Below are 27,356 nucleotides of genomic sequence, written 5' to 3' on the forward strand. Positions count from 1 at the left end.
CACAAACTGTTATGTAATGTTATTTAATATGAGTAGGTGTACAACTTGGATTTTGACTGGAATTTCACTCTGTAAGACAAGTTAAGGCTCTTCCTGTTTCATTATTTTGACAATAGATTGTCATTTCGTTTTATTGTATTCCCATTTTTGATTTTTTTCGCCAGCTTATATTTAAACTATATTCTTTCTAAATATATATATAGTTATATATACGCCCCTTTAAATGTTAACTTGAAATGAGGCTGACGACTTAAAGACTAGTGTTTATTTTTTCACTTTAAAATAGTGCATAAACAAACTATTTGTTTTCTGTTTTCCAGAACCAAGTAAACCAGGAACGGTTACAAGCACACTCAATGACTTGGATGCCTGGGATAACATGATAACAATCAGATGGGTGACATCGTTCGGTGTTGCCACTCAGTATAGAGTAAAATTGATAGATGGTAGCACGGAGGTCACTTCTACAACTAGTACTTTGAGAACTGCTGTGATCAGTCACTCCACACTGAAAGATGGACATACTTACACAGTTCATATAGAAGCAAGGAGTCAAGCCTATGATGGAAATTATTTATGGAGTGAAAAACGAATTTCTACTATCAAGACTAAAGTTCAAGGTACACAATTTGGAACTTAATCATATACCAAAGGGAAAATTCTTTCAGTTGTAATTCTAAGAAACTTGATTACAGTCTTTTATGAGAACTTATTTTAATAGACGTACTTTATGTAAAATACGCACCTGAATCCTATTATCCTGTTTTATAAATTTGCATTTTAGAAGGAGAGAAAATTTGCATTAACAAACATAAATAATGATGAAAAGTAGTATGTCAAAAAAAGGCATATAGAGTTCATAGCCTGAAAACTAGTGTTCAACATAGTTACCTATATCACTTGCAGAATGATACTTGGGTTCAAATTAAAATTTTGATTGATTTAAACTTCCACCTGACCCGCTGAACTTCCGCCAGTTAGACTTTCGTTACCCACAAATTATGATCGTTCTAATTTCTGTTCATAGAAAATCTTTTTTGTCTTTTGTCTTCAAGATGAATTGGCAGTCAAACCATGCTGAACAATTTCACAAAGAGTGTCTTAGATAGCCGAATTCTTTCTCTGCTATAATTTCAAGATTAAATGACGTAAAAGAATCGTGTCCGTCGATTATTTACTGTATCCATTTTCATAGGATACGCTACGGACAATATACCTTGTAGTTTTGCCGGTTAGAAAGTGCCTTTATTCATGATTGATTTTTTTTTCATTCCCGGTTCCTAAAAGAGATATATGGGATTTTGCATACATGTATTTATAACATGTATTCTTTATCAATATATGTCGCAGTGCTAAACAATTATTTTCAAATGTTTCATCTCTGTTAAAACATAGTTTTGAACCAGACATAAGTTGTTTCACCTCATCACAAACATCATATGATACAAGGTCCATAACATTGGAAAACTTGCTGGTAAAAGTTGAAATTCACAGTTCACTCAGCATGACAAAATGAAAATGTTGCAGGCTAGATTTGTTTGAGCCTGCCCAGGTAAAAATGCATAATACCGCCACCGCCCATTAGTTCCGGGTTGAGCAGATCTCAACATTTACACTTGATACAAGCACCAGAAATAATTTAGAGACAGATGTGTTCATACAGCGGTGCATGGAACCAGTTAGTAATTCCATGAAAAGTGACGTATGGTCCCCAGATATAATAATGGGCTTGCCCTAAACGAGAAAGCAATGGACAGAACTCACACTATGTACCGGATTATCTTGACTCTGTTCAGCAACCCTAACTCAGTGCCAACATGGCGGATGTAAAGCCGATACAACTTTATTTTCTGTGTACTTTCGATGTATAAAGGAATGTGTCGGTTGTTATATCTGTCTCCATTGATCAAATGTGTATTTATTTCAAAATGTATTATGTTAAATATATCAACCCTTGTGTTTTCATGTGGAATACAGACGAACCACAGGTGGCAATAACGTACCCAGAATACAGTATGTGTCCATGAGCCATATGCACTTAAATTTATTACAATTATAATGTTTTCTTTGGGAAAAAATGACAAAAAGCCATTTTGAAATAAAATTTGCACCTGTGACAATGAGCCATGAGAAAGGTAAGTAAGAACAGTTTGACATGTGCATTGCTTCCAGGTCCGTATTGCTTTTCAAAACAATATTTTCTATGATTGGCCGTCTTTTGGGCAAAAAAAATCTTTCAGAAAAACCTTACTTCAAAGCCCAGTTCCAAACCGTTTACGCATTACGAGCGAGCAACGGCGTACAAAACGGTAGTGTTTTCTCTGTCCGAATAAATCCCACACATTTTTCGCACCGAAGTCTCCCCCCCTTAAAACACACCAAGCCCACTGTACCAGTTTAAAATAACGTTATCACCGTTCAGAACAGGCTAAACGCAAACTAGCAAGACCGAAAATCAGGTTTTAGGTGGAGACTACGGTGCGAAAAATGTGTGGGATTTATTCGGATAGAGAAAATACTACCATTTTGTACGTCTTGCTCGCTCGTGATGCGTTAACGGTTTGGAACTGGGCTTTGAAGTCTTACTTACCTTTCTCATGCCTTATTGTCACAGGTGCATTTTTTTTTCAAAATGGCGTTTTGTCATTTTTTCTTAAGAAAACAGTATAATTATAATGAATTTAAGTGCATATGACTCATTGATCCATGCTGTATCCTAGCTACGTTACTGCCACCTTTGCGACGAACAAGGCAAACTTTTCAATGAAAACTTTTACAAAAAGTAAAAAAAATACTTATATGCTTTTGATGCCTCTACTATTTTGTTGTTTGAAAGCAAAAATATACTGCTTTATAGGTCCGTTTACACTATGTTGCTAACTCACTTCATGTTGACACAATACATGTTCAAATGTACTGAAAGCGAGAAAAAGGATAACAAACTAACTTTGAGTTGATAAAAACCGAACTCAGTTTACACGAGGAATGGATAGAAGCCTAACTTACACGAAATCGCGGGAAGGATAAACACCTAACTGCTTATTATTCTATAGAAATGAATGATTTGAAATGTACGTGGTCTCGTTATTGTTAACATTACTTTACTTTATAAGTGGTATTGTCTTCAAACTTTGTCATTAATTAAATATTTTTTTCATAATTTTGATATTATGCATATAACAAATTGAATGTTTGCAAAAATCTGGATAAACCCTCGAAAATAAGTCAGTATAAAAGTCAACATTATTATATAATTGTATAAGAAATTATTTAATACCACGATGTTCGAAGTTCTGTAACCCCAAGTCTCTCTCCCTCCATCTCTCTCTCACACACACATTGTTTCAGAAGAATTGCGTTTGTTTCAAATCTTGTATATCTTACAGAGTAAAAGATTTTTTAGAGGTGCTAAAGGACTATTTTGATATTGTTTAAATGGGATTAGATTTATGATTAATTATTAAATATGATACATTTCAGACGGTAAGTAGGGAAGGAAAGTATGAGTGTGTGTGCGGGGGTGGGTGGTGGGGATGCATGGACTAACAGGGCAGGGGTGTGGAAATCCACACATTTTTCACAGTGTCCACAGACACTTAAAATCTACTTTTCCATAGTCGAATTTCACTCGCTCGGATTTGTAATATTAAACCTTCATGAAACTGCCAATTCACTTGAGAGTTCTTTATTTAGGACAGTGAAAAAAAAGTATATCACAGTAACTGTGGTAGAATAAGCTGTTAAAATATTTGCCTTTTAAAGTTTATAAAAGTCTGAAATCGCGTAAGAAGGGTTCGGGATCTTTTGGGGCCATGCCAAAAACACTGTCCACGCAATGGTGCAAAGCCAGATGAATTCAGAGAAAGACTCTTAAACCGTTCCGACTTGCTTTTAGTAATACTTGCGATCTCTGTGTGCTTTTGATTTTCATTTGACTGCCTACTGAATCCCATATTTCCTTTGACAGTGACTTATTGTCTCAGCAGTTGGAATTCTACTAACAAACTTGTCGAAATACTTTTTTAAGTTGTTTACGTTTCTGATTTTTTACCACTGTCACCGAGTTACAGTGTGCGCGAGACCTAGCCAAAGAAGCAATTAGATCATGGAAAGTGATGCTTAAAGACACAGACGTATGTTTCTATCTTAAACTGCAGCAATCGAGAGGCTCTCAGCAAGTACATCACGGATTTCTTGCATTAAATTATCTTTATCACTTCCATACACTTGAAGCAACACACAATCTAAACGATGTTTTTTTTTTTGTTTTCTCATTTTAAACCTGAAAAAATTTGCTTCTCCGCGGCCACACAGAATGAAAACTGCACTTGTCCGCCGGTAAAAAATGACAAGTTGGACAAGTTGGACATAGGAATCCCACATCCTTGCAGGGGTGGGTGGGTCAAAGAACTTCGAGTATCTATAGTTTATGCATAAAGTACAGACGAACAGCTATGTTTTCGTTTGGTTAGACTCTTAAACCGTTCCGACTTGCTTTTAGTAATACTTGCGATCTCTGTGTGCTTTTGATTTTCATTTGACTGCCTACTGAATCCCATATTTCCCTTGACAGTGACTTATTGTCTCAGCAGTTGGAATTCTACTAACAAACTTGTCGAAATACTTTTTTAAGTTGTTTACGTTTCTGATTTTTTACCACAGTCACCGAGTTACAGTGTGCGCGAGACCTAGCCAAAGAAGCAATTAGATCATGGAAAGTGATGCTTAAAGACACAGACGTATGTTTCTATCTTAAACTGCAGCAATCGAGAGGCTCTCAGCAAGTACATCACGGATTTCTTGCATTAAATTATCTTTATCACTTCCATACACTTGAAGCAACACACAATCTAAACGATGTTTTTTTTTGTTGTTTTCTCATTTTAAACCTGAAAAAAATTGCTTCTCCGCGGACACACTGCACTTGTCCGCCGGTAAAAAATTACAAGTTGGACAAGTTGGATATAGGAATCCCACATCCTTGCAGGGGTGGGTGGGTCAAAGAACTTCGAGTATCTATAGTTTATGCATAAAGTACAGACGAACAGCTATGTTTTCGTTTGGTTAGGTGTTTATCCATTTTAAGTTCGTATTTATCCAGCACTGTTTCATATTCCAGTCATGCATTATCCGCGAATCTTAACCCACCTCAATATCAATACAGTTTTTAAGCTATAGAAATGAATTTCAAACTTTGATACTGTTAAACATTGTCAAAGAGATGTTTACTAAACTAATACAGTTGATAAGTAAGGTCTTATTGCAATTTCTTGTACTTTAAAACAGTTACAACAAATGTAGAAACATAAAACATGTTCATTTTGAAGATTCTTTGAGCACATTTTTATGAATTTCAGCCACATAATGTGACTTGTCGATTGAAATATTTAGTACACAAACATGTTATGAATACAGGATATTATGGCTATCAAAAGTTTTACGCTAACATTGCAGACTAACATAAAAACATGAAAAAAGACAAGGAAATTAACTACATACATCGTCTTTCTGTCAGCAATGTGGCACTGAGTTAGGGTCGCTGAACAGAGTTAGTATTATCCGGGTACATAGTGTGAAACTAAGGAAACTTGAATTTTTGATGTAGAATTTGAGGTTAATTTTGATGCATCTCATTTTATCTCTGTTATTACATGGCTTTGATTCAGACTTTAAAAGGTTGTTCCACAGAATAATTGTTTGACAATATTCCTGCGCATATCACACATGGGTCATAAGTCTTGTCCCAATACTGTATGAGTTATGTTACGTTTTTATTTAGAATTTAAATCTGACGCACTATCACAATATCCATGTTATTACGTTATGGATTTGAAATTAACTTAAAATAGTTCATTTCAATCACCATCCTCATCAAAGACACAATTTTCATAAAATTTGCACAAATATTTCATGAATTATCCCCCTTTTGACTTAGAATTTCAGTTTTTATTTCATTGTTTTTCACCGTATCTCTGTTTATACTTTATGTATTTCTTTCAAACGAAAAATGTGTGTTCCACTTCATTCCAAACATTACTTTATACATGGTGTATATCTCTGGCACCAATATTTTATGAATTATACCCCGTTTTTACTTAGAGCTTCAGGTTAAACATGTGGTACACTTTCGCTCTATCTCATTTATTACTTAGTCCAATTGATTCAAACTAAAAATAATTGTTACACATTATTAGCCAGAGAAATGACAGATTAGATTTCAGAAATATTCCACAAATCACGTCCTGTTACTGTTTTGATACATTTTCACTTTATCCGTTATTACATTTGACTTAGACATAAAATATTGTGTAATATCGTCATCTACATCTGAATCATTAAATACTCAATGATAGCTCCAGTAATCTCGGATATGGCCTATTTTACTGTCTAGCATCAAAATAGTTGAGCATGCTGTTGCCTGTGACAAGCTTTTGCTTTCATATCTGGTCCATAACTTAAATGGAATTTAATATAACCTGGCACAAATGTTTCCAGTAATGAGGTACTAGTAATCTGCCGTGTGCAACACCTTCATCCCTGGCATATAGGTCAATGTCGTACTTAGAGGTCAGATGTAAACATGGTATAAACAGGATCTGTTTTGTGTCCGGTCCAGAACTTAGCCATCCATTTTGGGATTACAATATTACTTGATACAAATGTTCCCCATAAACAGACGATGTGTCACGCTCAACACCCAGACCTCCAATTCAAAGGCCAATGTCACACTTGGAGGTCAGGTCACTAGGTTTTTTTTTCCTGTCCAGTTCATAACTCTGTCATCCATCAAAGAAATCTAATATTGTTTGAAAATAATGTTTTCCTCTAATGAAACGAAATGCCATGCACAAAATACAGAGCAGTAGCTCAAAGGTCAAGGTCACTTCTGGTGGTAAATGTTTAGTAGGTTTTTGTTTCTCTTCAGTCCACAACTGTATCAAGGTATTTTAATATTGCTTGGTACAAATGTTCCCTAAATGAGACATTATGACATGCACAAAACCCAGACCATTAACTCTTGGTCTATATTTGAAATGATTCAGCTCATCTATAATTCTTACATGCAACAAGGAGAAATGTGATGCTATCACCGAAAACAAATTGTTTAAAATTAAAAATAAAGTATATTTCTAAATTCCAAAATCTACAAAAATATTTTTAAAAATCAAGAAGCCTCAGTCTACTATAAACTTGAATAAAACTATAAGGATTATAAGGATACAGGACAAAAGTAATTGATCTTTATATCTATAAATTAATGGATTTTCTTTCTGGATGAAAGCCGTGAATTATGAGCACTTCAAATAGAGCTTACAAATATTCTTACAGATGTCTTTTTTTGTACAACAAAAATAAAGTGAACATTGCATTCAAATGAACGTAAATGGATTCTAACTCCTATTCAGCTGTTTAAGGAAACAGTCTTATTTATAGCATGTTCTTAGCTAAAAAAGCATAGCATCCCAATTTGTTTAGTTATTTGGTAGGTGGACATGTTATACTAACCGGCTATGTATGCTTTCTATATCATTGTTTAATATATGAAATACAGTTACAGAAGGAAAAGATTTAGTCACATACAACCTACATGATATTTCTAAGGAGCTATAAAGTTTAAAAATTGCATAAATTCTCTGGAATCTTTTATTTATCAAATTATCTGCTTAGCACCATTTTGAAGAAAACTAGATTGATATCATTTTTGCCCTAAAACACTTCCCATAAATATTTCAATACTTGTTCCCAGGTTAAGCTATTTGTCGAGGTTTCTTTATATACATGTACTCTCATTTGATTATGGAAATAATTATACATCGCCTTTTACTTCTAATCTTGTAAAGTGTTTTCCTGCAGTGTTTTGCGTCTTTCTTGTGTAAGGATTTGTCTGACATTAAACGCTAGATTTTTATAAAAAAAAAAGTCATTGATAAAACCACTTAGGCCTATTTATAGGTGACCTGGAAATTCTGTTGTAATATTGCCGGTCACTCCGGAGGCGGTCTGGATTCGAATCCCGATCCAGGAACTGGACATTTCTGAAACACTCAAGTGTCTTCTACCTAACTAAGAGACCACTCTTCCTTTGCGCGTATCTATCCTAAAATAACCAAACTGTCTATTCGCAAAGAGCTACGCTAAGTTAGCCGGACATGCCTATATCTAAAATATTTTGCTATCACTGGTTTTCTGGGCTTTCTTTAGCTCTGTCCCTTTGGTAATAACACTCTGTATCCTAACTGGTAGAGGCAGACCTTGGCACATTGGTTTGATGCCTTTGTATGTAATTGAATTAGATGTATAATTTTTATTTACAGTTCCAGACCCACCACGATATGGCATCTGTAAGGATCCAACAGACAAATCTATCACTTTGGAATGGTCAAAGCCTGCTGATACAAAAGGAGACTTAGTGAAGTACCACATTCATGTCTACCAGGACTTTAATACTGTTAAGTTCATTGTAAGCACAACAGGAACTCAGAACACAGTTGGCAATCTTGATCCAGGTACTTGGTTGAATATATTAGACATTAATTTGGATATATATATATATCCAAATTAATGTCTAGTCTGTGTGTATTAGTTGCTTCTTTGAAAAAGTTTGAATGACGATGATGCAGTCTACTAGCAAAGAGAACCATCACCTTAGACGGATAAGGTTTCAATAATGAAAGATAAACCAATATAAGAAATTATTTTACACTATTTTATTTGCCCAGTCATGAACGCTTATTTGCAACACGTGACGGTACAATATATTACCGTACTGGACGCACGTGCGTACAAAAATTCCTGTATTTTTTCTGTATTTGGACGGTTCAACTGTCCCATGTTAAACATACGATAAAGCCCGGAATGCGTGAAAATGTTTGAAGTAGGCTCTCTATGTACATAGTTTGATTATACGTATTGAAATCAGGATTATTTGTCGTTTGTTTTTAAACACAAAAACGAAAAAAACAACAACAACAAAACAACAACAACAAAAACAAAAAACAACAAAAAAATAAACAAGTCATGGCAACGCTGTCCGTTTTGGATATAAACGCATGTATAAATGACCAATATTGAATGAATCATTTTTAATTTTAACTAAAATAAAATAGGAAAAGAATAAAAAGGTTATCTAACATTGTAGTGTACAATACGACATCTATATGGACTCGTTCCCAGCTGGGAAAACCATATTGGACTCGCCTAGCGGCTCGTCCAATATGGTTTTCTCAGCTGGGTATTCGTCCAAATATTATGAAATTATTTAGTAGTGTTGAGTACAATACTGAATTCTATTGTACGAGTCCAGTTGAATTTAGTATTGTACTCAACACTGTTAAATTAACACTTTATTTCACACCATATAAAAGATAGATGTAAAACAACCCCGAACATTCACACATTTTTAACTAACAAACAACAACACCCATTAATTTAATACGTTCTTCTCTGATGACACGTAGATCTACATTTACCCTCAGTGCAAAACAATTCGACAACAACTTTTCGTGGATAGGAAATGTTCTAACTAAGAAATCTAAAAAAAAACATAAGAAAGATGCTTTGTTTTGTTTCGTTTCAATAAATTTTATGCTGCGGAGCTATTCCCGTTTCAAACCACTTAGTACTAATTAAATGTAAGCTATGCGACTTTCGAATATTGTGAGTCGAGTCGGTTCATGGATATAATGCAAATATATTTTTCGGACAGACTTGTTTGGGCAGTTGCGGTAGTGTTAGGAATTAAATAAAGATGGTACTTAATGTCGAAATTCTTGACTTGGGTAAATGGAGTATTAATGCCATGTATGTTTAATTATACTTCCATGCGTATCTAGCGTTACATTAGAATAGTCCATGGTAATTATTTGGTTTTCAAATAATACTGATAGGGATGTCAATAACTAATTGTACGGTTTTAAACAAACGGTAATATTATTCTTATGCTTTGGGAAAAGAAACTCCAAAAATATTACATACCAGATACTAATTTGACCAATTAGCATACCGGTCACAAACGTTAGTAAGTTCGTTTTATGAAACTGTGCCTTCTACACTCACCTTCATAAGGCTGCGCTGAAAAAAAGTTCATTTAACATAAATTCTGGCGCTTAAGCCGGTGCTAGGGGGCGTGAGAGGGTTTGCACATTTCATTACCTTTCATGAACAGACTTAATCAAGCTGAGTCTGCTATTATTCTTCCTGGATGCATTCTTTACTTCCATAGGATAGTTTTACACATTTTATTACTTTTTATAATTGTAATAATTATGTCTCTTCAATGTAAGTCATCCTTAACATTGCTCATTTCAGATATTAAAACAGTTATATTCTGGGTTTTTTAAGGTTCATCATATACATTCCGGATCTATACAGAAAATGAGAGGTACAATTCAACCAGTTATAACAGGGTTGCAACAAGCTGTAAAACTAAAGCAAAACGTAAGTGTCAAGTACCGCATCTGATCGATTGCATAAATATCTGCTTCGTTATAACAGAATTATGCTGTTGATAGTTACAACACTTGTTTTCATATTCAAAGCCAGTAACAGTGTCGCGATGCTTTTGTGATTGTAGATCTCTGTATAACATGTTTTCTGTGTTGCTTCAAAAAAAGACGACTGTTTGAAAATTTGTTTAATTTCTGTCGTAAATAAACTGCTTCGTCCCGCCTTGAACAAAATAAGTTTATTATTTCTTTATAGTAGGTTCATATCCAATAACTACATGTTATTTAGTCATAAAGCGGTCAAACTTGATCGCTGTGGTCTGTACATGGCTCTTATGGAATTTTGAGTCCGGAAATAAAAGGATTTGATCACAGCGATGCCAACACTAAATTGTTTCCGATTAACAAAATGGAGGACTTGATTTCCTAACTGTCAAACTTAGTGTAATCGTATTACCTGTGGTTGGTAAGTGACCCTAGATATAAGGTCAGTGTCACAGTGACCTTCAGGCAGTTAATCGTTTTCGATTAGTAGTTAAGGACACTTAGAATTAAGGCGGCCAAATTTGCTAGAAATTAATGAGACAAACCTATTCAGCTCCTTTGAGGGCTGGCGTCGGCCTCACCGTTAGCGTCACTGTCAGCGTCACCATCGACGTTGTGTTCAAGATAACGTTTTATGGCCAGCTTCTCAGTTTCACAATATCTTCTTATCTCTGCCTCTATAATAATCAAACCTCACATAAAGATTTGTAAGGGGCAGACTTCATTTTATTTAGGTTCAGGTGACCCAGAAGTCAAGGAAATTGGGGTCAGATTTTGTACTAGTTAAAGTTATATGACAAGTTTCTCAGTGTAAATTCTCCTTATGTTATTAATTTAGCGTATCTGATATTATTTTTAAATGACCCTCCTATTCATTCCTAAACTTTAAACTTCATTAAAAAGAGACATATTAAATGATGGCACATGTATCATTATGTTTGTCTGTTCGTCTGTCCCTTGTATTCAGTGTACGGAGCATAACTGATGACAATTCATGGTAATGACTTGAAACGTGGCTCGTAAGTAGGTGACGATTAGACGATGTACAGAGTGCAATTATCGGTAGGTCAAACATCGAGGTTGTAAATGGAGCTCAAATAACAAATTTGTTTATCATATCTGGAGCAGTACTATTGATAAATAATCTTAGTGTAAAGGTAGGTGGCGATTAGTAGATACGCAGAGCGCATGAATCGGGTCGGTTGGTCATATGTCAAGGTCACAGAAAGGTCCAAACTGTCCGTCATAATTTGTGTCTAAAGCACAACTTTATAACCAATTGACTTCAGAACTAACATATATGTAGGTGGCGATGAGACAACCTGCAGAGCGCATGGACTTGGTTGCAGGTCAGATGATGCGAAGCTCATACACACTGAGTTCAAATGTCAGATATGTCCTTTGTATTACGTGCCCGGACTACAGCACCAAAATTATTCAAGGTACTGCCTTTAAACTTGGAAAACGAGTGAGGACGAGACGATTTGAGAAATGAAACAGTCCACATAACTTCCCTTCCCCTCCCCCGAAACACTATCTCTTTCTGATTCATGTGCCTATAAGTAAGTACTCCGTCACAGCAGCCCCGCCCACACAACCCTCACCGCTACATTAACTAGCCCCCTTCCACCTCCGACCCCATTCCCCACACCCCCCGACAAAATAAAACCCTTTAAATTCTATTTCTCCATCATCTTATCGAGTATATTTGCCCGCTTTCTGGAGCTCTTGTTGTTTGACTTCTCACACGCTAAAGTACACCTAATATTGTCCTCACGTATACCCCACAGTTACCTCTTACTTCTACCCCAATAAGTACATTCTGTCCTGCCGACCAAATCACCACATTTTAGCTCACCTGAGCAAGGTGAGTTATTGTGATCGCTCGATGTCCGGCGTCTGTTCTGTGTCTGTCGTCTGTCAACATTTAGCTTGTGTATGCGATAGAAGCTTTTTTTCAACAGATCTTCATGAAATTTAGCCAGAATGATTGCCCTGATGAAATCTAGGTCGTGTTCGAATATGGGTCATCTGGGCTTATAAAGTAGGTCACTAGATCAAAATAAAGAAAAACCTTGTGTATGCGATAGCAGCTGTATTTTTCAATTGATCTTCATGAAATTTAATCAGAGTAATTGCCTTAAAAAGCTAAATTGAGTTTGAATATGGGTTATCTAGGTCAAATACAATAAAATACATTTTGTATGCGATATAGGCTGTATTTTTCAATTGAAATTCGTAAAATTTTGATAGAATGATTGCCTTTATGTAATCTAGGTCAAGTTCGAATATGGGTCATCTGGAATAAAAAACTAGGTCACTAGGTCAAATCAAAGAAAAACCTTGTGTATGCAATAGAAGCTGTATTTTTCAATTGATCTTCATGAAATATAGTCAGAATAATTATCTTGATGAAGTCTAGGTCAAGTTCGAATATGGATTATCTGAGATTGAAAACTAGGTCAAATAAAAAAAAGACATTTTGTATGCGAGAAATTTAGTCAGAATAATTGCCTTAATCAAATCTAGGTCAAGTTTGAATATGGGTCATCTGGAGTTAAAAACTAGGTCACTATGTCAAATCAAAGAAAACAATTGGGTATGCGAGGTTGTATTTTTCAATTGATTTTCATGAAATTTTGTCAGAATAATAACCTTGATAAAATCTAGGTCAAGTTCGAATATGGATCATCTTGGATTGAAAAGTAGGTCACTAGGTCAAATCAAAGAAAAACCTTGTGTATGCAGTAGAGGCTGTATTTTTCAATTGATCTTAATTTAGTTTGGTCAGAATGATTGCCTTGATAAAATCTAGGTCAAGGTTGAATATGTGTCATCTTGCTTAAAACAACTAGGTCACTAGGTCATATCAAATAAAATACTTGTTTAAACTCAAGAGACCATATTTTGGTCCAATTCTAATGAAAATTGGCCAGAATATTTGTTTCCATGAAATCCCTAGATCAAACATGCTTACACTATTATGGTGTGTTTCTCAGGTGAGCGACCTAGGGCCATCTTAGCCCTCTTGTTATTTCACCTGAGCCAAAGATTCCTGGTGAGCTTTATTTGACCGGTCAATACCCGCCGTGCGTCATGTGTCGTCATTCCATCAACATTTAAAAAAATCTTTTTCTTGACAACTACTTGGCAAAATTACACCAAACTTCACAGGAATTATCCTTTGGTGGCCCACCTTTAAAAGTATTCAAGATTTGAATTTCATGCAGAACTCTGGTTGCCATGGCAACCAAAAGGAAAAACTTTAAAAATCTTCTTGCCGAAAACCGCAAGGTGTAGAGCCTTGATATTTGGCATGTGACATCAAATAATGGTTCTCTATAAAGATTGTTCAAATCGTGCCCCTTGGGTGAAAAGAGACCCGCCCCAGGGGTCCCATGTTTACACAGACTTAAATAGGAATAAAACCTTGAAAATCTTTTTGTCTAAAACCACATTAGCCAGGACTTTGATAGTTTGTATGTAGCATTGCCTTTTAGTCCTCTACCAAACTTGTTATGCCCTTGAAATGAAAAGAGGCCTATCCGGGAGGGTCTCAAGTTTTACATAGAATAACATATGAAGAAAATGTAGCTGTGTGAAGTTGACTAAACAAAAGACATACGACATTCAAAACATTTTGAATGTCGTTCAGTACGCGACATACGCCATACGACATTCGAAACAAGTTGAATGTCGTGCATAAAACAACATTGGACATACGACATACGAACTTAGACAGAGAAAATTTGTATGTCGTTCAGTGCGCGACATACTACATTTGAAAAAAATGCATGTCATGCAAAAAACGACATTGGACATACGACATTCGAATTTTGACACTCGAAATTCTTATGTTCAGTACGTGACAAAGGACATACGACATTCGAAAAAAATTTAATGTCATGCACAAAACGACATTGGACATACGACATTCGATTTTTGACACACAAAAATTTGAATGTTGAACTGTGCGCGACATACGACATTCGAAATGAATGAACGTCGTTTGAAATACGAAATAGGACTTACGACATTCGAACTTTAACACACAACATTTGAATGTAGCTCTGTGCACGACATACGACATTCGAAAAAAATTGAATGTCGTGCACAAAACGACATTGGACATACGACATTCGATTTTTGACACACAAAAATTTGAATGTCGTATTGTGCGCGACATACGACATTCGAAGTAAATGAACGTCGTTTGAAATGCGAAATAGGACCTACGACATTCGAACTTTAACACACAAAATTTGAATGTAGTTCTGTACACGACATACGACATTCGAAAAAAGTTAAAAGTCATGCAAAAAACGACATTGGACATACGACATTCAAACTTCGACGGGCAAACATTTGAATGTCGTTCAGTGCGCGACATACGACATTCTAAAAAAAATTAATGTCATGCACATACGACATTCGAATGTTGACACAAAAAATTTAAATGTCGTTCAGTATGCGACATACGACATATGACATTCGAGAAAAAATTGAATGTCGTGCACGAAACGACATTGGACATACGACATTCGAACTTTGACACACAAAAATGTGAATGTCGTTCAATGCGCGACATACGACATTCGAAAATAAATGAATGTCGTGCTGAAAACGACACTGGACATACGAAATTCGTATGTCGTTCATTACGCGACATACCACATACGACATCGGAAAAAAAATTGAATGTCGTGCACAAAACGACATTGGACATTCGATATTCAAACTTTGACATAGAAGATTCGAATGTCGTTCAGTGCGCGACATACGACATACGACATTCGAGAAAAAATTGAATGTCGTGCAAAAAACAACATTGGAATACGTCATTCGAACTTTGACACACAGAATTTGAATGTCGTTCAGTGCGCGACATACGACATTTGAGAAAAATGAATGTCGTGCACAAAATGACATTGGACATACGACATTCGAACTTTGAAACACAAAATTTGAATGTCATTCAGTGCGCGACATACGACATAACATTCGGATAAAATGAAATGTCGTGCACAAAACGACATTAGACATACGACATTCGAACTTTGACACAAGAATTTAAAAGCCGTTCAAAGCGTCATATGACATTCGAAAACAATTAAATGTCGATTTAAATACGACATTGGACATACGATATTCGAACTTTGACACACGAAATTTGAAGACACGACTCCTCTGACAAGGCCCACTCTTCTATTTAATATAATGAAGAAGTATGCATATTTTCACGAAAAATGGTATATTTTGAGACAGTCCCCCGACTAACCCGTCGGCGGTAAAATGGTACAAATTACATATCTGTTTAGAAAATGTTTAGATTTAATCATAATTTTATAAAATTCATTTCAAATTTAATAAAAAACACGGACTTTTTCCGAATGGTAAAGTACGGAGATCCAGCTTTTATCCTAAATTACTTAAAGACGGACGAACAGATGTAGTTTTTTTTTTCACAAACATTCAGATTTTGTCATTTTCTATCACAACAAGTTTTTATTTGCAAAAATATAAATATTCTATAAGCACTTTTTCCTTATTTTACGTCTAAAATTTTAAGCCCAAAATGGCAAGGTTTAGCAAATGTTCCCAACGGCGTGCCCTTCGGGGAAGAAAATTGTTATTCATATTCGTTTAGACAATATTTCCAACTACTTATTAATTTTTAAAAGAAATTTCAGTTTGATATCTTACTCTTTAAAACGATTTTGATAATAAAGAGGAGTCATGTCTCCATAACCTGATGTCCGATTTTAATAAATGATACCTTGTTGCAAAGGGCAAGCCAGAACCTAGATAAAACAGGCCAAGTTAGGTTCGAACCCGGTCGGCTAGGGGTCAAGGTCATAGGACACGGTCCGGTAATATTCTCAAAATATGAACTTTTCAGAGCTGTCAAGGCAGTCATGAAAACTCAGGCACTATCTTCAGAGTCCAACAATACCATTGGAGCAATTCTCATGGCTCCCTGGGTCGGGCAAGCTTAGTCTAGGCCAGCACTCTATCACACGATATTAAACTATTTATTATTTTGTTATGTCATATGTCGCACACTGAACGACGATCAATTCTTGTTTGTCAAATTTCGAATGTCGTATGTCCAATGTCGTTTTATGCACGACATTTATTTTCTTCGAAAATCGTATGTCGTATGTCGCGCAGTGGACGACATTCACTTTTTGTTTGCCAAAGTTCGAATGTCGTATGTCCATTGTCATTTTTAAACGACATTCAATTTTTTCGAATGTCGTATGTCGCGCACTGATCTATATTCAATGTTTGTTTGTCAAAGTTCGAATGTCGTATGTCAAGTGTCGTTTTATTGCATTTTTTTCGAATGTCGTATGTCGCGCTCTGTACAACATTCAAATTTTCTGTGTCAAAGTTCGATTGTTATATGTCCAATATAGTTTTTAAAAACAACATTCAACATTTTTACGAATGTCGTATGTCATATGTCGCGTACTGAACAACATTCAAATTTTGTGTGTCAAAGTTCAAATGCCGTATGTCTAATGTCGTTTGGGGCACGACATTCCATTTTTTCCGAATGTCGTATGTCGTATGTCGCGCACTGAACAACATTCAAATTTTGCGTGTCAGAGCTCGAATGTCGTATGTCTGTTGTCGTTTTGTGCACGACATTCAAGGTTTCCGAATGTCGTATGTCGCGTACTGAACGACATTCAAATTTTTGTTTGTCAAAGTTCGAATGTCGTTTGTCCAATGTCATTTTCTCGAATGTCGTATGTCGCGCACTGCACGACATTCAAAATTTGCTTGTCAAAGTTTGAATGTCGTATGTCTAATGTCGTTTTTCAAGACATTCATTTTTTTTTCGAATGTCGTATTTCGTATGTCGCGTACTGAACGACATACAGTTTAGTTTAGTTTAGTTTAGTTTATTTATTTAGTCATGGCATGTTACATGCATGAGACTATAACAGTATAACATAACAAATAAATCATCAGTGTGGAATGCATATGGATGGTTGCTATATAGTATACAACTGGAATAAGTATTTTTACAATAGTTGCAAATACAAATTTAGTGTGTGAAAGTTCGAATGTCGTATGTCCAATGTCGTTTTTAGCACAATTTTCTTTTATTTTGAACGACATACAAATTTCGTGTGTCAAAGTTTAAATGTCGTATGTCCAATGTCGTTTTGTGCACGACTTCCATTTTTTTTCGAATGTCGTATGTCGTATGTCGCGCACTGAACGACATTCAAATTCTTGTGTGTCAATGTTCGAATGTCGTATGCCCAATGTCGTTTTATGCTCAACATTCTATCTTTGTTCGAATGTCGTATGTCGCATACTGAACGACATACATATTTCGTGTGTCAAAGTTCGAATGTCGTATGTCTAATGTCGTTTTTATGCACGAAATTCATTTTTTTCGAATGTCGTATGTCGTATGTCGCGCACTGAATGACATTCAAATTTTTGACAGTCAAAGTTCAAATGTAGTATGTCCAATGTCATTTTTGCATGACATTTAAGTTTTTCGAATGTCGTTTGTCGTGCATAGAACGACATTCAAATTTTTTGTGTTAAAGTTGGAATGTCGTGTGTCCAATGTCGTGTTTTAAACGACATTCAATTTTTTCGAATGTCGTATTTCGTATGTCGCGCACTGAAAGACATTCAATTTTTTGTGTGTCAAAGTTCGAATGTCGTATGTCCAATGTATTATTTTGCAATACATTCATTTTTTCGAATGTCGTATCTTAAACGGCATTCAATTTTTTTCGAATGTCGTATGTCGCGCATTTAATGACATTCAAATTCTTGTGTTTCGAAGTTCGAATGTCGTATGCCCAATGTTGTTTTATGCACGACATTCAACTTGTTTCGAGTTTGGCGCCATGATTGACTGCCTTTGCGCTATGTAAAGCGTCTTTGAAGAACGAGCTTTTTATGAAAATGGCGATATATAAATCAGGGATTATATATACACCCCTTAACCTGACAATAATCATGCTCCTTCCTCACTCCATAACTTGACTCATCATCGCTTCTGAGCACACCTTTATCCCCACATTTAGACACCCGCTTCTCTCCTGCTCACATACTTCTCCGGTAATATGTCCTTTTCACTTCTCTACTGGCACTAGTAGTCGAGCACGCTGTCTTTCAGACCGTTCTTGTTGTTTTTGTGATGATTAAGTCCAAATGACCTGATTCTGTTCAGTAACTCGAGTGTATGCCATGTAAACACGATAGAATGATTTCCTGTTATTATGTTATCCTAGCGGAAACGACATTCAATCTACACTTCGAGACTACTTGCACTTAGATCGGCGTGAAGTTGGCAGTACAGCAGTAGTATTAGTAGGAGCAGTTAACTGCTGCTACTGCCAGCAGTTACAGCATTTAACTGCTCCTACTTAAGGCTATTACAATCAATATAAAGCTACAGCCTGTTGTCAGCAGAAGATTATCAAGAGTTCTGGTTTTGACTGCATAAATATGTAAGAATATAACATCATAATCCTTGACTGCTACTTCAATTTGTCTATCAGAATAAGCATTTCAGTTTAAGCAGGTCAGTTAACAAAGTAGTCCACACTTTCAAAATATCTGTTAAAAATAAGTCTCATTCTTTTAATTAATCTGAGTCTCCATATTTTCTCATTATTTTCCTTGACAACTGCCAGAATTTCTGACAAGAAACACTTGTTTTTAAACAATACCGAATAAGCGAAAGTATCGTTGTAATCTATGAAGACGTAGATCCCGCCCAGTCATACTTGGTTATTACATAAACATGTTACATGATTTTTTTTTGTCAAAAATTTGAAAAAAATGTAGTGTATAACTCTGATGTAAAACAAAATGGCGTCATTTAAAAATCTAACGGAAGTGACTTCTCCGTATTGGCCTTCTCTTTTGAACCAATCAAAATGCTTGAATTCCGTATTGGCCCTGTTTTTCTCGTATTGGCCCTGTTCTTCTCATATTGGCTTATATGGTTATGTTATGTTTTGTATTAGCTCTGTCTGTTTTATATGATGTTCGCAATTGGTGTAATACAGTGGGTAATATTGTAAAGTTGAATAATAATCAACTTTATTTTGATTGGTCATACGAATTAGATTTAAGTCATTTCAATTGTATGTTGTCAAGCTAAATTCGTTTCTTTGCGCTAAAATTGGCCCTTTTAAGTAAAGGGGAATAACTAGTAAAACAGTAAAAAATAATAAACGCTCCCCGTACCGGTGTCGACAATATTCTATACTTAGAAAATAAGTCCGCCTGCAGCATTAGAAAATAAAACTAAGGTTATTCTGAACATTTAAATGATGACCCCGGTATCAAAATACATAGTAGTAACCAAAGAAACAAAGCTCAAATGGGTCAAAGTGAAAGTCTTTTGTTTTTTTGACTTAGAAAGTGAACCGATCGGGATTTTCCGATGGCCTTTGATTGGTAGCCAAGTAGATCTACCAAACGGTTGGCCTTGACCCGACCCATAATCCTGACCTTAAAAAACCCGCAAAAAACGAGGAAATGGCAAATTCCAAATCCCCAGAATAATGCACTTTTTTCAGATTTTCAGTTTTCGTCATCTCATTTTCAAGCTCTTAGACTACCAAATAAAATCATGGATTTTTCTAAAGTGTTTAAAAAATGGGCACATCAAGGCAAAGTCAGGGATTACGCAGTCGATATGCAAACGAATCAGGTTAGATTCGAACATTTTTCCTCTCACGCCTAGGGCCAGGTGTCGGATATGTCCCTGATATCGATTTTTGAAATCGTAATTAAAGTGTCAAAACTGTATTTTTCTCGTAGGATTTGACATTTTAGCTAGATATTGTGTATTATTTAATACTACACAACAGGGATGTGCCTAATTATTTTTAAAAATAATTAATTCATTCCAATTTCATTGAGCAAATTGCTAATAAAATTAAATTAAATTACAAGCCATTTTCAAAAAGTAATTAATTAATTACAATTATTTTGCCAAAAGTAATTAATTATAATTAATTATTTTATCTCTAACAATTCAGTCATTTGCAAAACAATTTTTATTATTCAACATAATTATTTACAATTCAAAGTTTTTTTGACACAATTTGCATAAAAGCAGCAAATCAAATCATTTACTTAATACTTGCATGTTAACATCAACACATGTCAGCAAGAAAACATATTGAAATTCAGTCATTCAGTTCGTAACCAGCAAATGTACACATTGACATTCATATGAGACAGTATTCTGCAAGTCACAAAGGTTTATTGCACTTTAAGAACATGAGTGCTTCAAAATGTTTGAGAGCTGATGAATTCATGATTTGCACTATGTGTAATACCACGACAGAATGACAGGTTTCTATATCAGTTTTTCTGTACATTCCTAATTATTAGGTTTAGTGACTAAAATGTTTAGGATTAACACCTCTAACACCTGATTGTTGATAGAACAATACCTATCAGCTATGTACTGTCACTGTGAAAATTTCACACGCCCATTGATCAGTAAAAAAGCCAAAGTAATTGAAAGTAATTAGATTTAATTGACAATTACAACCCAAATCTAAGTCAGTAATTAATTAATTCAATTACTTAAATTTAGTTTGTCCTTAATTATTCATTATTTTCAACTAGATCATAATTCGTAATTAATTATAATTAATTAAGTTACAATTATAATTAGGCACATCCCTGCTACACAATAAAAGACATTCGGAACCACTTAGTTGAATCAGATCGGTCTCTAGAGGGGTTGGGCCCCGGGCCTAAATAAGTTTTTAAAAGATGGTCATTTTCAATCAAATATTACAACAAAAGTACTACGGATATCTTAATAAAAGTTACATGTATTTGTAGAACTTTACAATAACTATTTCATAAAGGGATGGTACAAGGATTTAACTCGATCCTAATGGTCGACCCGGCTCGAACATGGGTGCCAGGTCCAAACGTAAAAGGAAACACGTAACTTATTTATCTAAAAAATTATTTTACAACAACTGAAGTAACACGCTTTTGGTATATATCTATTATTTCTATGGAAAAAGATAAGTTCAGGTAAGTTTTGTCCGTCTGTACGATCTGTAGATTTGCTATAGGGACCGTATCACGGTAATTTTTGTAGTATTTTTTTCGCAAAATTTCTTCAATTTCATTTTAATAGGTAAGGGCAGATTTCTCAAAAGCACAGAGCACCAAATACACAGCCCCAGAGACACGCATTTGTATGGTAGGCCCACAACAAAAAGAAGCTGTAATGGAAAAATACTTCAGACGGGTTGCTTCAAACATCCAACAAGTACATATAATGTGGTGGGGGGGGGGGGGGGGAGTAGAAGAAATACGAAGGGGAAAGTTGAACAAGGACGAATATACAAGGGAATGCCATAATCTTTAAAAACTGTCGCACTACAACGTAAACCACAATAGCGCAGACACTCGTGTACCAAAGATAAACACACGACTACGATCAACTGAATAACATAGAAAAACGAACAAGCAACACATAAGAAAACAGTAGGGCACCGTTTTAGCCTCACAAGCATACAAACGCACCCACACAAGTAGGAAAAATCAATCAAGTACCGTCTTACGATTCGGCTGCTAAAACAAAGGAGAGCCACGAAAACTTACTACAAGTAAAGGGGGAGGGGATGCAGAAGTAGCGTAAATGTAAGGGAAAAGAGAGGGCAATAGGGGGAATGAGGCGGAGGAGAAACGCTTACAACAAACAAGAAAACATACGCAACAGACAATACAAGTCAGACAAAACAACCAGTTGAAAATAGGGGCACCGACTTGGAACGGTCAGTAACCTATATAAAGAAAACTGGGGGTTTAAACGCGTTCAGGGCATGCCAACCTCGCACTTACCCTATTTTCAACAAGTTAAACAACACAATGTAATAAAATCCCCGCTGAGAAAGGCTCTAACATTAGTGCAAAAGTAACAGATGTAAAAAGCAAAACATAGATTAAGGTAAATTTAAGGTACAACTACACCAATGTACTCAACAACTTGTCTGAAGTCAGAGCAAGAAGAGCCTAACTTTTTTGGGCACGACTAAGAAAACTGTAAGACAAAAATCAACTCCCTCCGTCCATTGTATGTAGGATTTAGGAGAAAAAAGCATTATGGAGTTCTTCACTTTATTAGTCATCGCACCATCAAATAGGAAAGCGTGGCAATTAACTGTAGAGGGATCAATCACTAAACATGCACTGTGCTTCACGATTTTCGCATCGAAACCTCTTTTGGTAAACTTTTTAACCAATTTTACAAATACATATATTTGATTAAAATAAGGGATATTTTTATTTTTTCTGAATTTTATAAACTACATTTCCATAGTATTCTTTTAATTTAAAAATTTCTTAATCTTAATTTAATCTTAAAATTTCTTTTAATAAGTAGTTGGAACTATCATTTAAATTTGCGTCAATAACTGCAAACAAAAAACTTAACACTTATTTTCATAAAAATATAATATCTGATAGGTTGTAAAAACAATCTGTTCGTCCGTTTGTACGTAATTTGGGATAAAAGCTGTATTCCATACATTTCCGTACGGAAAAAATCCGTGTTTTTCATCAACTTCAAATTATTGCGCCACTATATGTAAAGTGTCCGTTGACCTGTGAACATTTAGTAGTCGTACACATTGTGTGTGGGGAATTGTTCCCCTTTGTTTTGTTCTCGCCATCTGTACTACTGGAAATCGGTTGTAATTAATAAACATAAAGTCTATCCCTAATTCTTATTTACTGGCGTGGTAGCAGCTGGATGACGACCCAGACTTCCAGAATAATTTAATTTCTATCGTCATTAACGGACAGTTTACAAAAGTATAGCCAAAAGCGGCCGGGAAAAGACAATTGAACCAAATTTACAAATCGGTTCAAAAATCAAAATGGCCACCCATCGTGCTCCTAAACAGAGGAGACAAAGTTCGTTTGAGTCTTGGCACTACAATCTCCATTACATTCTCTCTTTGGACACAAACTTTGCTCAATGTTTTGTTGATGGGTTTACATGGGTGACAAAATCTGGTATCCCTTGCGTGGTCTAACTGACGATGGTGAAACAGTTCCGGAGCAAAACGACGTACAGCGGAACAGAAAGTGACTCATCTTAATTAAATGCTGGGACAAATTGCGAAATATTGTCCTATCATTTCAAGAAATACGATTGTCAAGAATTCAACGTCCTTAGGTAACATATGGCAGGCTATTCGTCTACATTATGGCTTTCAAAGCGCAGGGTCAAACTTTTAGAATGTTAATGACATCAAATTGGAACCCGACGAGCGACCTGAGGATTTGTATCAGAGACTAATGAGTTTCGCAGAAGACAACATTCTCAAGGCAGGCGGCAGTATTACAAATCGCGGGACATTCCAACTGACGATGAACATCTTACTCGATCCATGGAAAATTTCATCATTCTGACATGGCTTCGCTTAATTCACCCAGGTCTTCCGGCTTTTGGCAAACAGCTCTATGGAACGGAGTTCCGGTCGAAGACTCTAGCTTCAATCAAACCCGATATTTCACAGGCGTTAGACAGCTTACTGGAGGAAATTCAATCGCTCAACGAATCCAAGGTTCTAAGAACTGCATTCAAAGTCCGAAACGAACACCAATCTGCCCACTCTATAAACAGTCTGGCAGATTACGTTACCAACATTATTTAAGCAAATGTAACTTTTTACCAGACTCTGATAAATAGTTCTTAAATTCTAGAGTGAGACAGACCACCGAAGATAACGATTACGTTAAGAACCGTTACCAAACCGATGATCAGGATGATTAATATAAGCATGAGTCTGATGTTCCGTAGACATATTATCCCGCACCAAAATCTTAACGTAGAGTTAGTACTAAGAAATAACCTGCGATGAAAGTTTTTCATAAGCATTGCGCGTAAACTTCCACGCTTGGTACTTGCGCGGAAATTAGCATGATCAAAAGTTCTGGTGTTAAACAATTGACAGAACTATTCAGTCAACCAGTCAAAATGCGCTTCAAGCAGATGGGTCAACTCCTCTTAACATTACCGAGGAGACACATATCACGCATTCACGGGCAAAAACAACATAAAACTTGATGCACTTTTAGTTCATAATCTCGATGTTGATGTTCAAGCCGGTGGTACATTTATGGTATACAATGATATATCAGTCAGACCTTCCAAACCTGAAATCACTGTAGGTGACTCTGAGAAATTCAACTATGGTGCTTTCAGATCCGAAACTGAAAACTCTAATTTCCGTCATGTCCGACCGTTTGTTTTGCGTATCACCTCCTCCACGGTAGTTTGGCCCGGTGAATACATTGAACTAGGTATTTAAAGTGATGCCAACCCAGATGCTACTCTTGCCATCGAGAGGCGTTATGATTGTGATAAGACTGTTGCTGACTGTCCATCTCTTCAGATAATAGAGGCTTCGATGGCAGGATTCGCATAGTTAATGACTCTACGAAACCGCTAAAGCTTCAAAAGCATGATCACTTTCGTCAAGCACGACTTCCCTGTTGCAACTGTGTTATCAGCTTTAGATTTCTCTATTTCACCCCCTTCTTTGGCACATTCGAAGAATTCCCATGACAACCTCACAGCTAACTCAGATTCGGTTAACCTAGATCCTGACAACATCCACCCGCCGAAGTCACCCTCTGAATTTCATGGCCAGTATGATAATGTTTTCAGTACTGACATAAATAAAGGCGACAACGGTGCTGTAGGTCGCTTTCAAGCTAAAGTCAATATGGGTCCTGTACAACCTCCCCAACGAAAAGGGAGAGTATCCCAATATAACCGAGATAAGTTAGTTCAGTTACAGTAAAATTTGATGAACTTGAATATCAAGGCGTTTTCTGCCGTCCAGAAGATCTGAATATGTCTGTTGAATATCTTAACCTATCTTTTTTGGTTAAAAATCCCCGGACGGTTACAGGGTAGTTACAGATTTTGCAGATGTCGGCCGGTACAGTAAGCACCAACAATCCCTTATGCCTGATGTAGATTCTACTCTTCCCATTATAGCTCCTTAGAAGTACATTATTAAAACTTACACGTGCTTTCTACCACATTCCACTTTCCAAGGATTCTATGAAGTACTGTGGTGTTGCTACACCACTTAAACTACGGATCGCGGGGTCGCGAGTTCGATCCTCGGGCGGGGCGTATGTTCTCCGTGACTATTTGATAAACGACAATTAGTCCTCCACCTCTGATTCATGTGGGGAAGTTGGCAGTTACTTGCGGAGAACAGGTTTGTACTGGTACAGAATCCAGGAACACTGGTTAGGTTAACTGCCCGCCGTTACATGACTGAAATACTGTTGAAAAACGGCGTTAAACCCAAAACAAACAAACAAAAACATATATATATATATATATATATATATATATATATATATATATATATATATATATATATATATATATATATATATATATCTATCTATACTCGCACTGCTATGTGTATGCCAGGGTCTTAGACAGCATTAGAAGAACTCATGTGTCGAGTTCTGGGTGACTGTCTTCAGGATCGCATTGTTGCTAAGTTGGCTGATGACCTTAATGTGGTGGAAACAGTCCTGATGAGTAATATACAAATTGGAAACGTGTTCTTGCAGCCCTTCACAAGTCCAATTTGAGATTGTCACCTTCAAAAACTGTTGTCGCTCCTACTTCAACAACAATTTTAGATTGGACATGGTCAAATGGTATCATCACTGCCAATGCCCACCGTAATTCTGTACTACCCTCTTGCCCACCTCCTACAGCAGTACGTTGCCTTAGGTCATTTATTGGTTTTTACAAAATGCTTGCAAATGTTATACCTAATTGCTCCTCTGTACTTGCCTCACGTGATGACACAATTACAGGCCGACCTTCACAAGAAAAGTCTGAGTAGATTTACAATTTGTTAACGCTCAAAAACTTATAATGACGCATAAGGCTATCATACTTCCTAGGGCTTCAGACCAATTATGGATTGTTACTGATGGATCTGTTGTCAGACGCGGCATAGGGGCAACTCTTTATGCGACAAGAAACGACAAACTTTCACTAGCCGGCTTCTTCAGCTCTAAGTTAAGAAAGCACCAAATTATGTGGCTCCCTTGCGAAATTGAAGCACTCGCGATTGCCGCTGAAATCAAACATTTCAGTCCATATATTACTCAGTCTAAACATGTCATGTATTTTGACAGATAGCAAGCCATGCGTTCAGGCTGTTGAGAAACTATACCGTGGAAAGTTTTCTGCCAGCCCTAGATTGACATCGTTTTTGTCGTTTATTAGCCGGTACAGCCTTAACATTAGGAACCGCGAACATACCATCAGACTTCGCAAGTCGCAGTGCCCAGACTGCACAGAACCACACTGTCAGATCTGCTCTTTTATAATTGAAACAGAAGATTCTGTTGTTAGATCGGTTCAGATGAATGACATTTTGAATAATTTGTCCAATTTACCGTTCACTACGCGTTCAGCATGGTCGGATATCTAGTCTGAATGCCTGGATCTTTGCAGAACTCATGCTCATCTTAAACAAGGCACTCGTCCTTCAAAACAATTGACTAATATTAAAGATTTTAAACGTTAATCTTAGTGTGGTCTCATTCGCAAAGGATAATCTATTGGTGGTACCGAAAAATGATCCGCTTACACCCTACAATGACCTCGTAGTTGTACCGCGCTCATTCATTGATGGACTTGTGACAGCCCTTCTTCTAAAGCTGAATTATCCAACCAAACATCAAATGCAACTTGTAATGAAAAAGGCACTTTTATTCTCTGGACATGAATAAAGCCATTGCTCGCGTCTGTGAATCATGACATACCTGTGCATCATTGAA

At 36.1% G+C, this 27,356-nt stretch overlaps 1 protein-coding gene across 1 annotated transcript in view; it reads left to right on the forward strand.

The window, feature by feature from the left end:
* The window catches only part of LOC128552638 (uncharacterized), a gene marked incomplete at its 5' end in the record, with an annotated part of 46,424 nt that overhangs the window by 18,623 nt on the left and 445 nt on the right, over window positions 1-27,356 (forward strand). The window contains 3 exons of the mRNA XM_053533680.1: window positions 321-620; window positions 8,316-8,507; window positions 26,130-26,281. Of these exons, the coding sequence (XP_053389655.1) occupies window positions 321-620; window positions 8,316-8,507; window positions 26,130-26,281 (644 nt within the window). The remainder of the gene's footprint in view (window positions 1-320; window positions 621-8,315; window positions 8,508-26,129; window positions 26,282-27,356) is intronic.

This window comes from Mercenaria mercenaria, unplaced genomic scaffold, assembly GCF_021730395.1.
Source record: "Mercenaria mercenaria strain notata unplaced genomic scaffold, MADL_Memer_1 contig_2982, whole genome shotgun sequence".
NCBI lineage: Eukaryota > Metazoa > Mollusca > Bivalvia > Venerida > Veneridae > Mercenaria > Mercenaria mercenaria.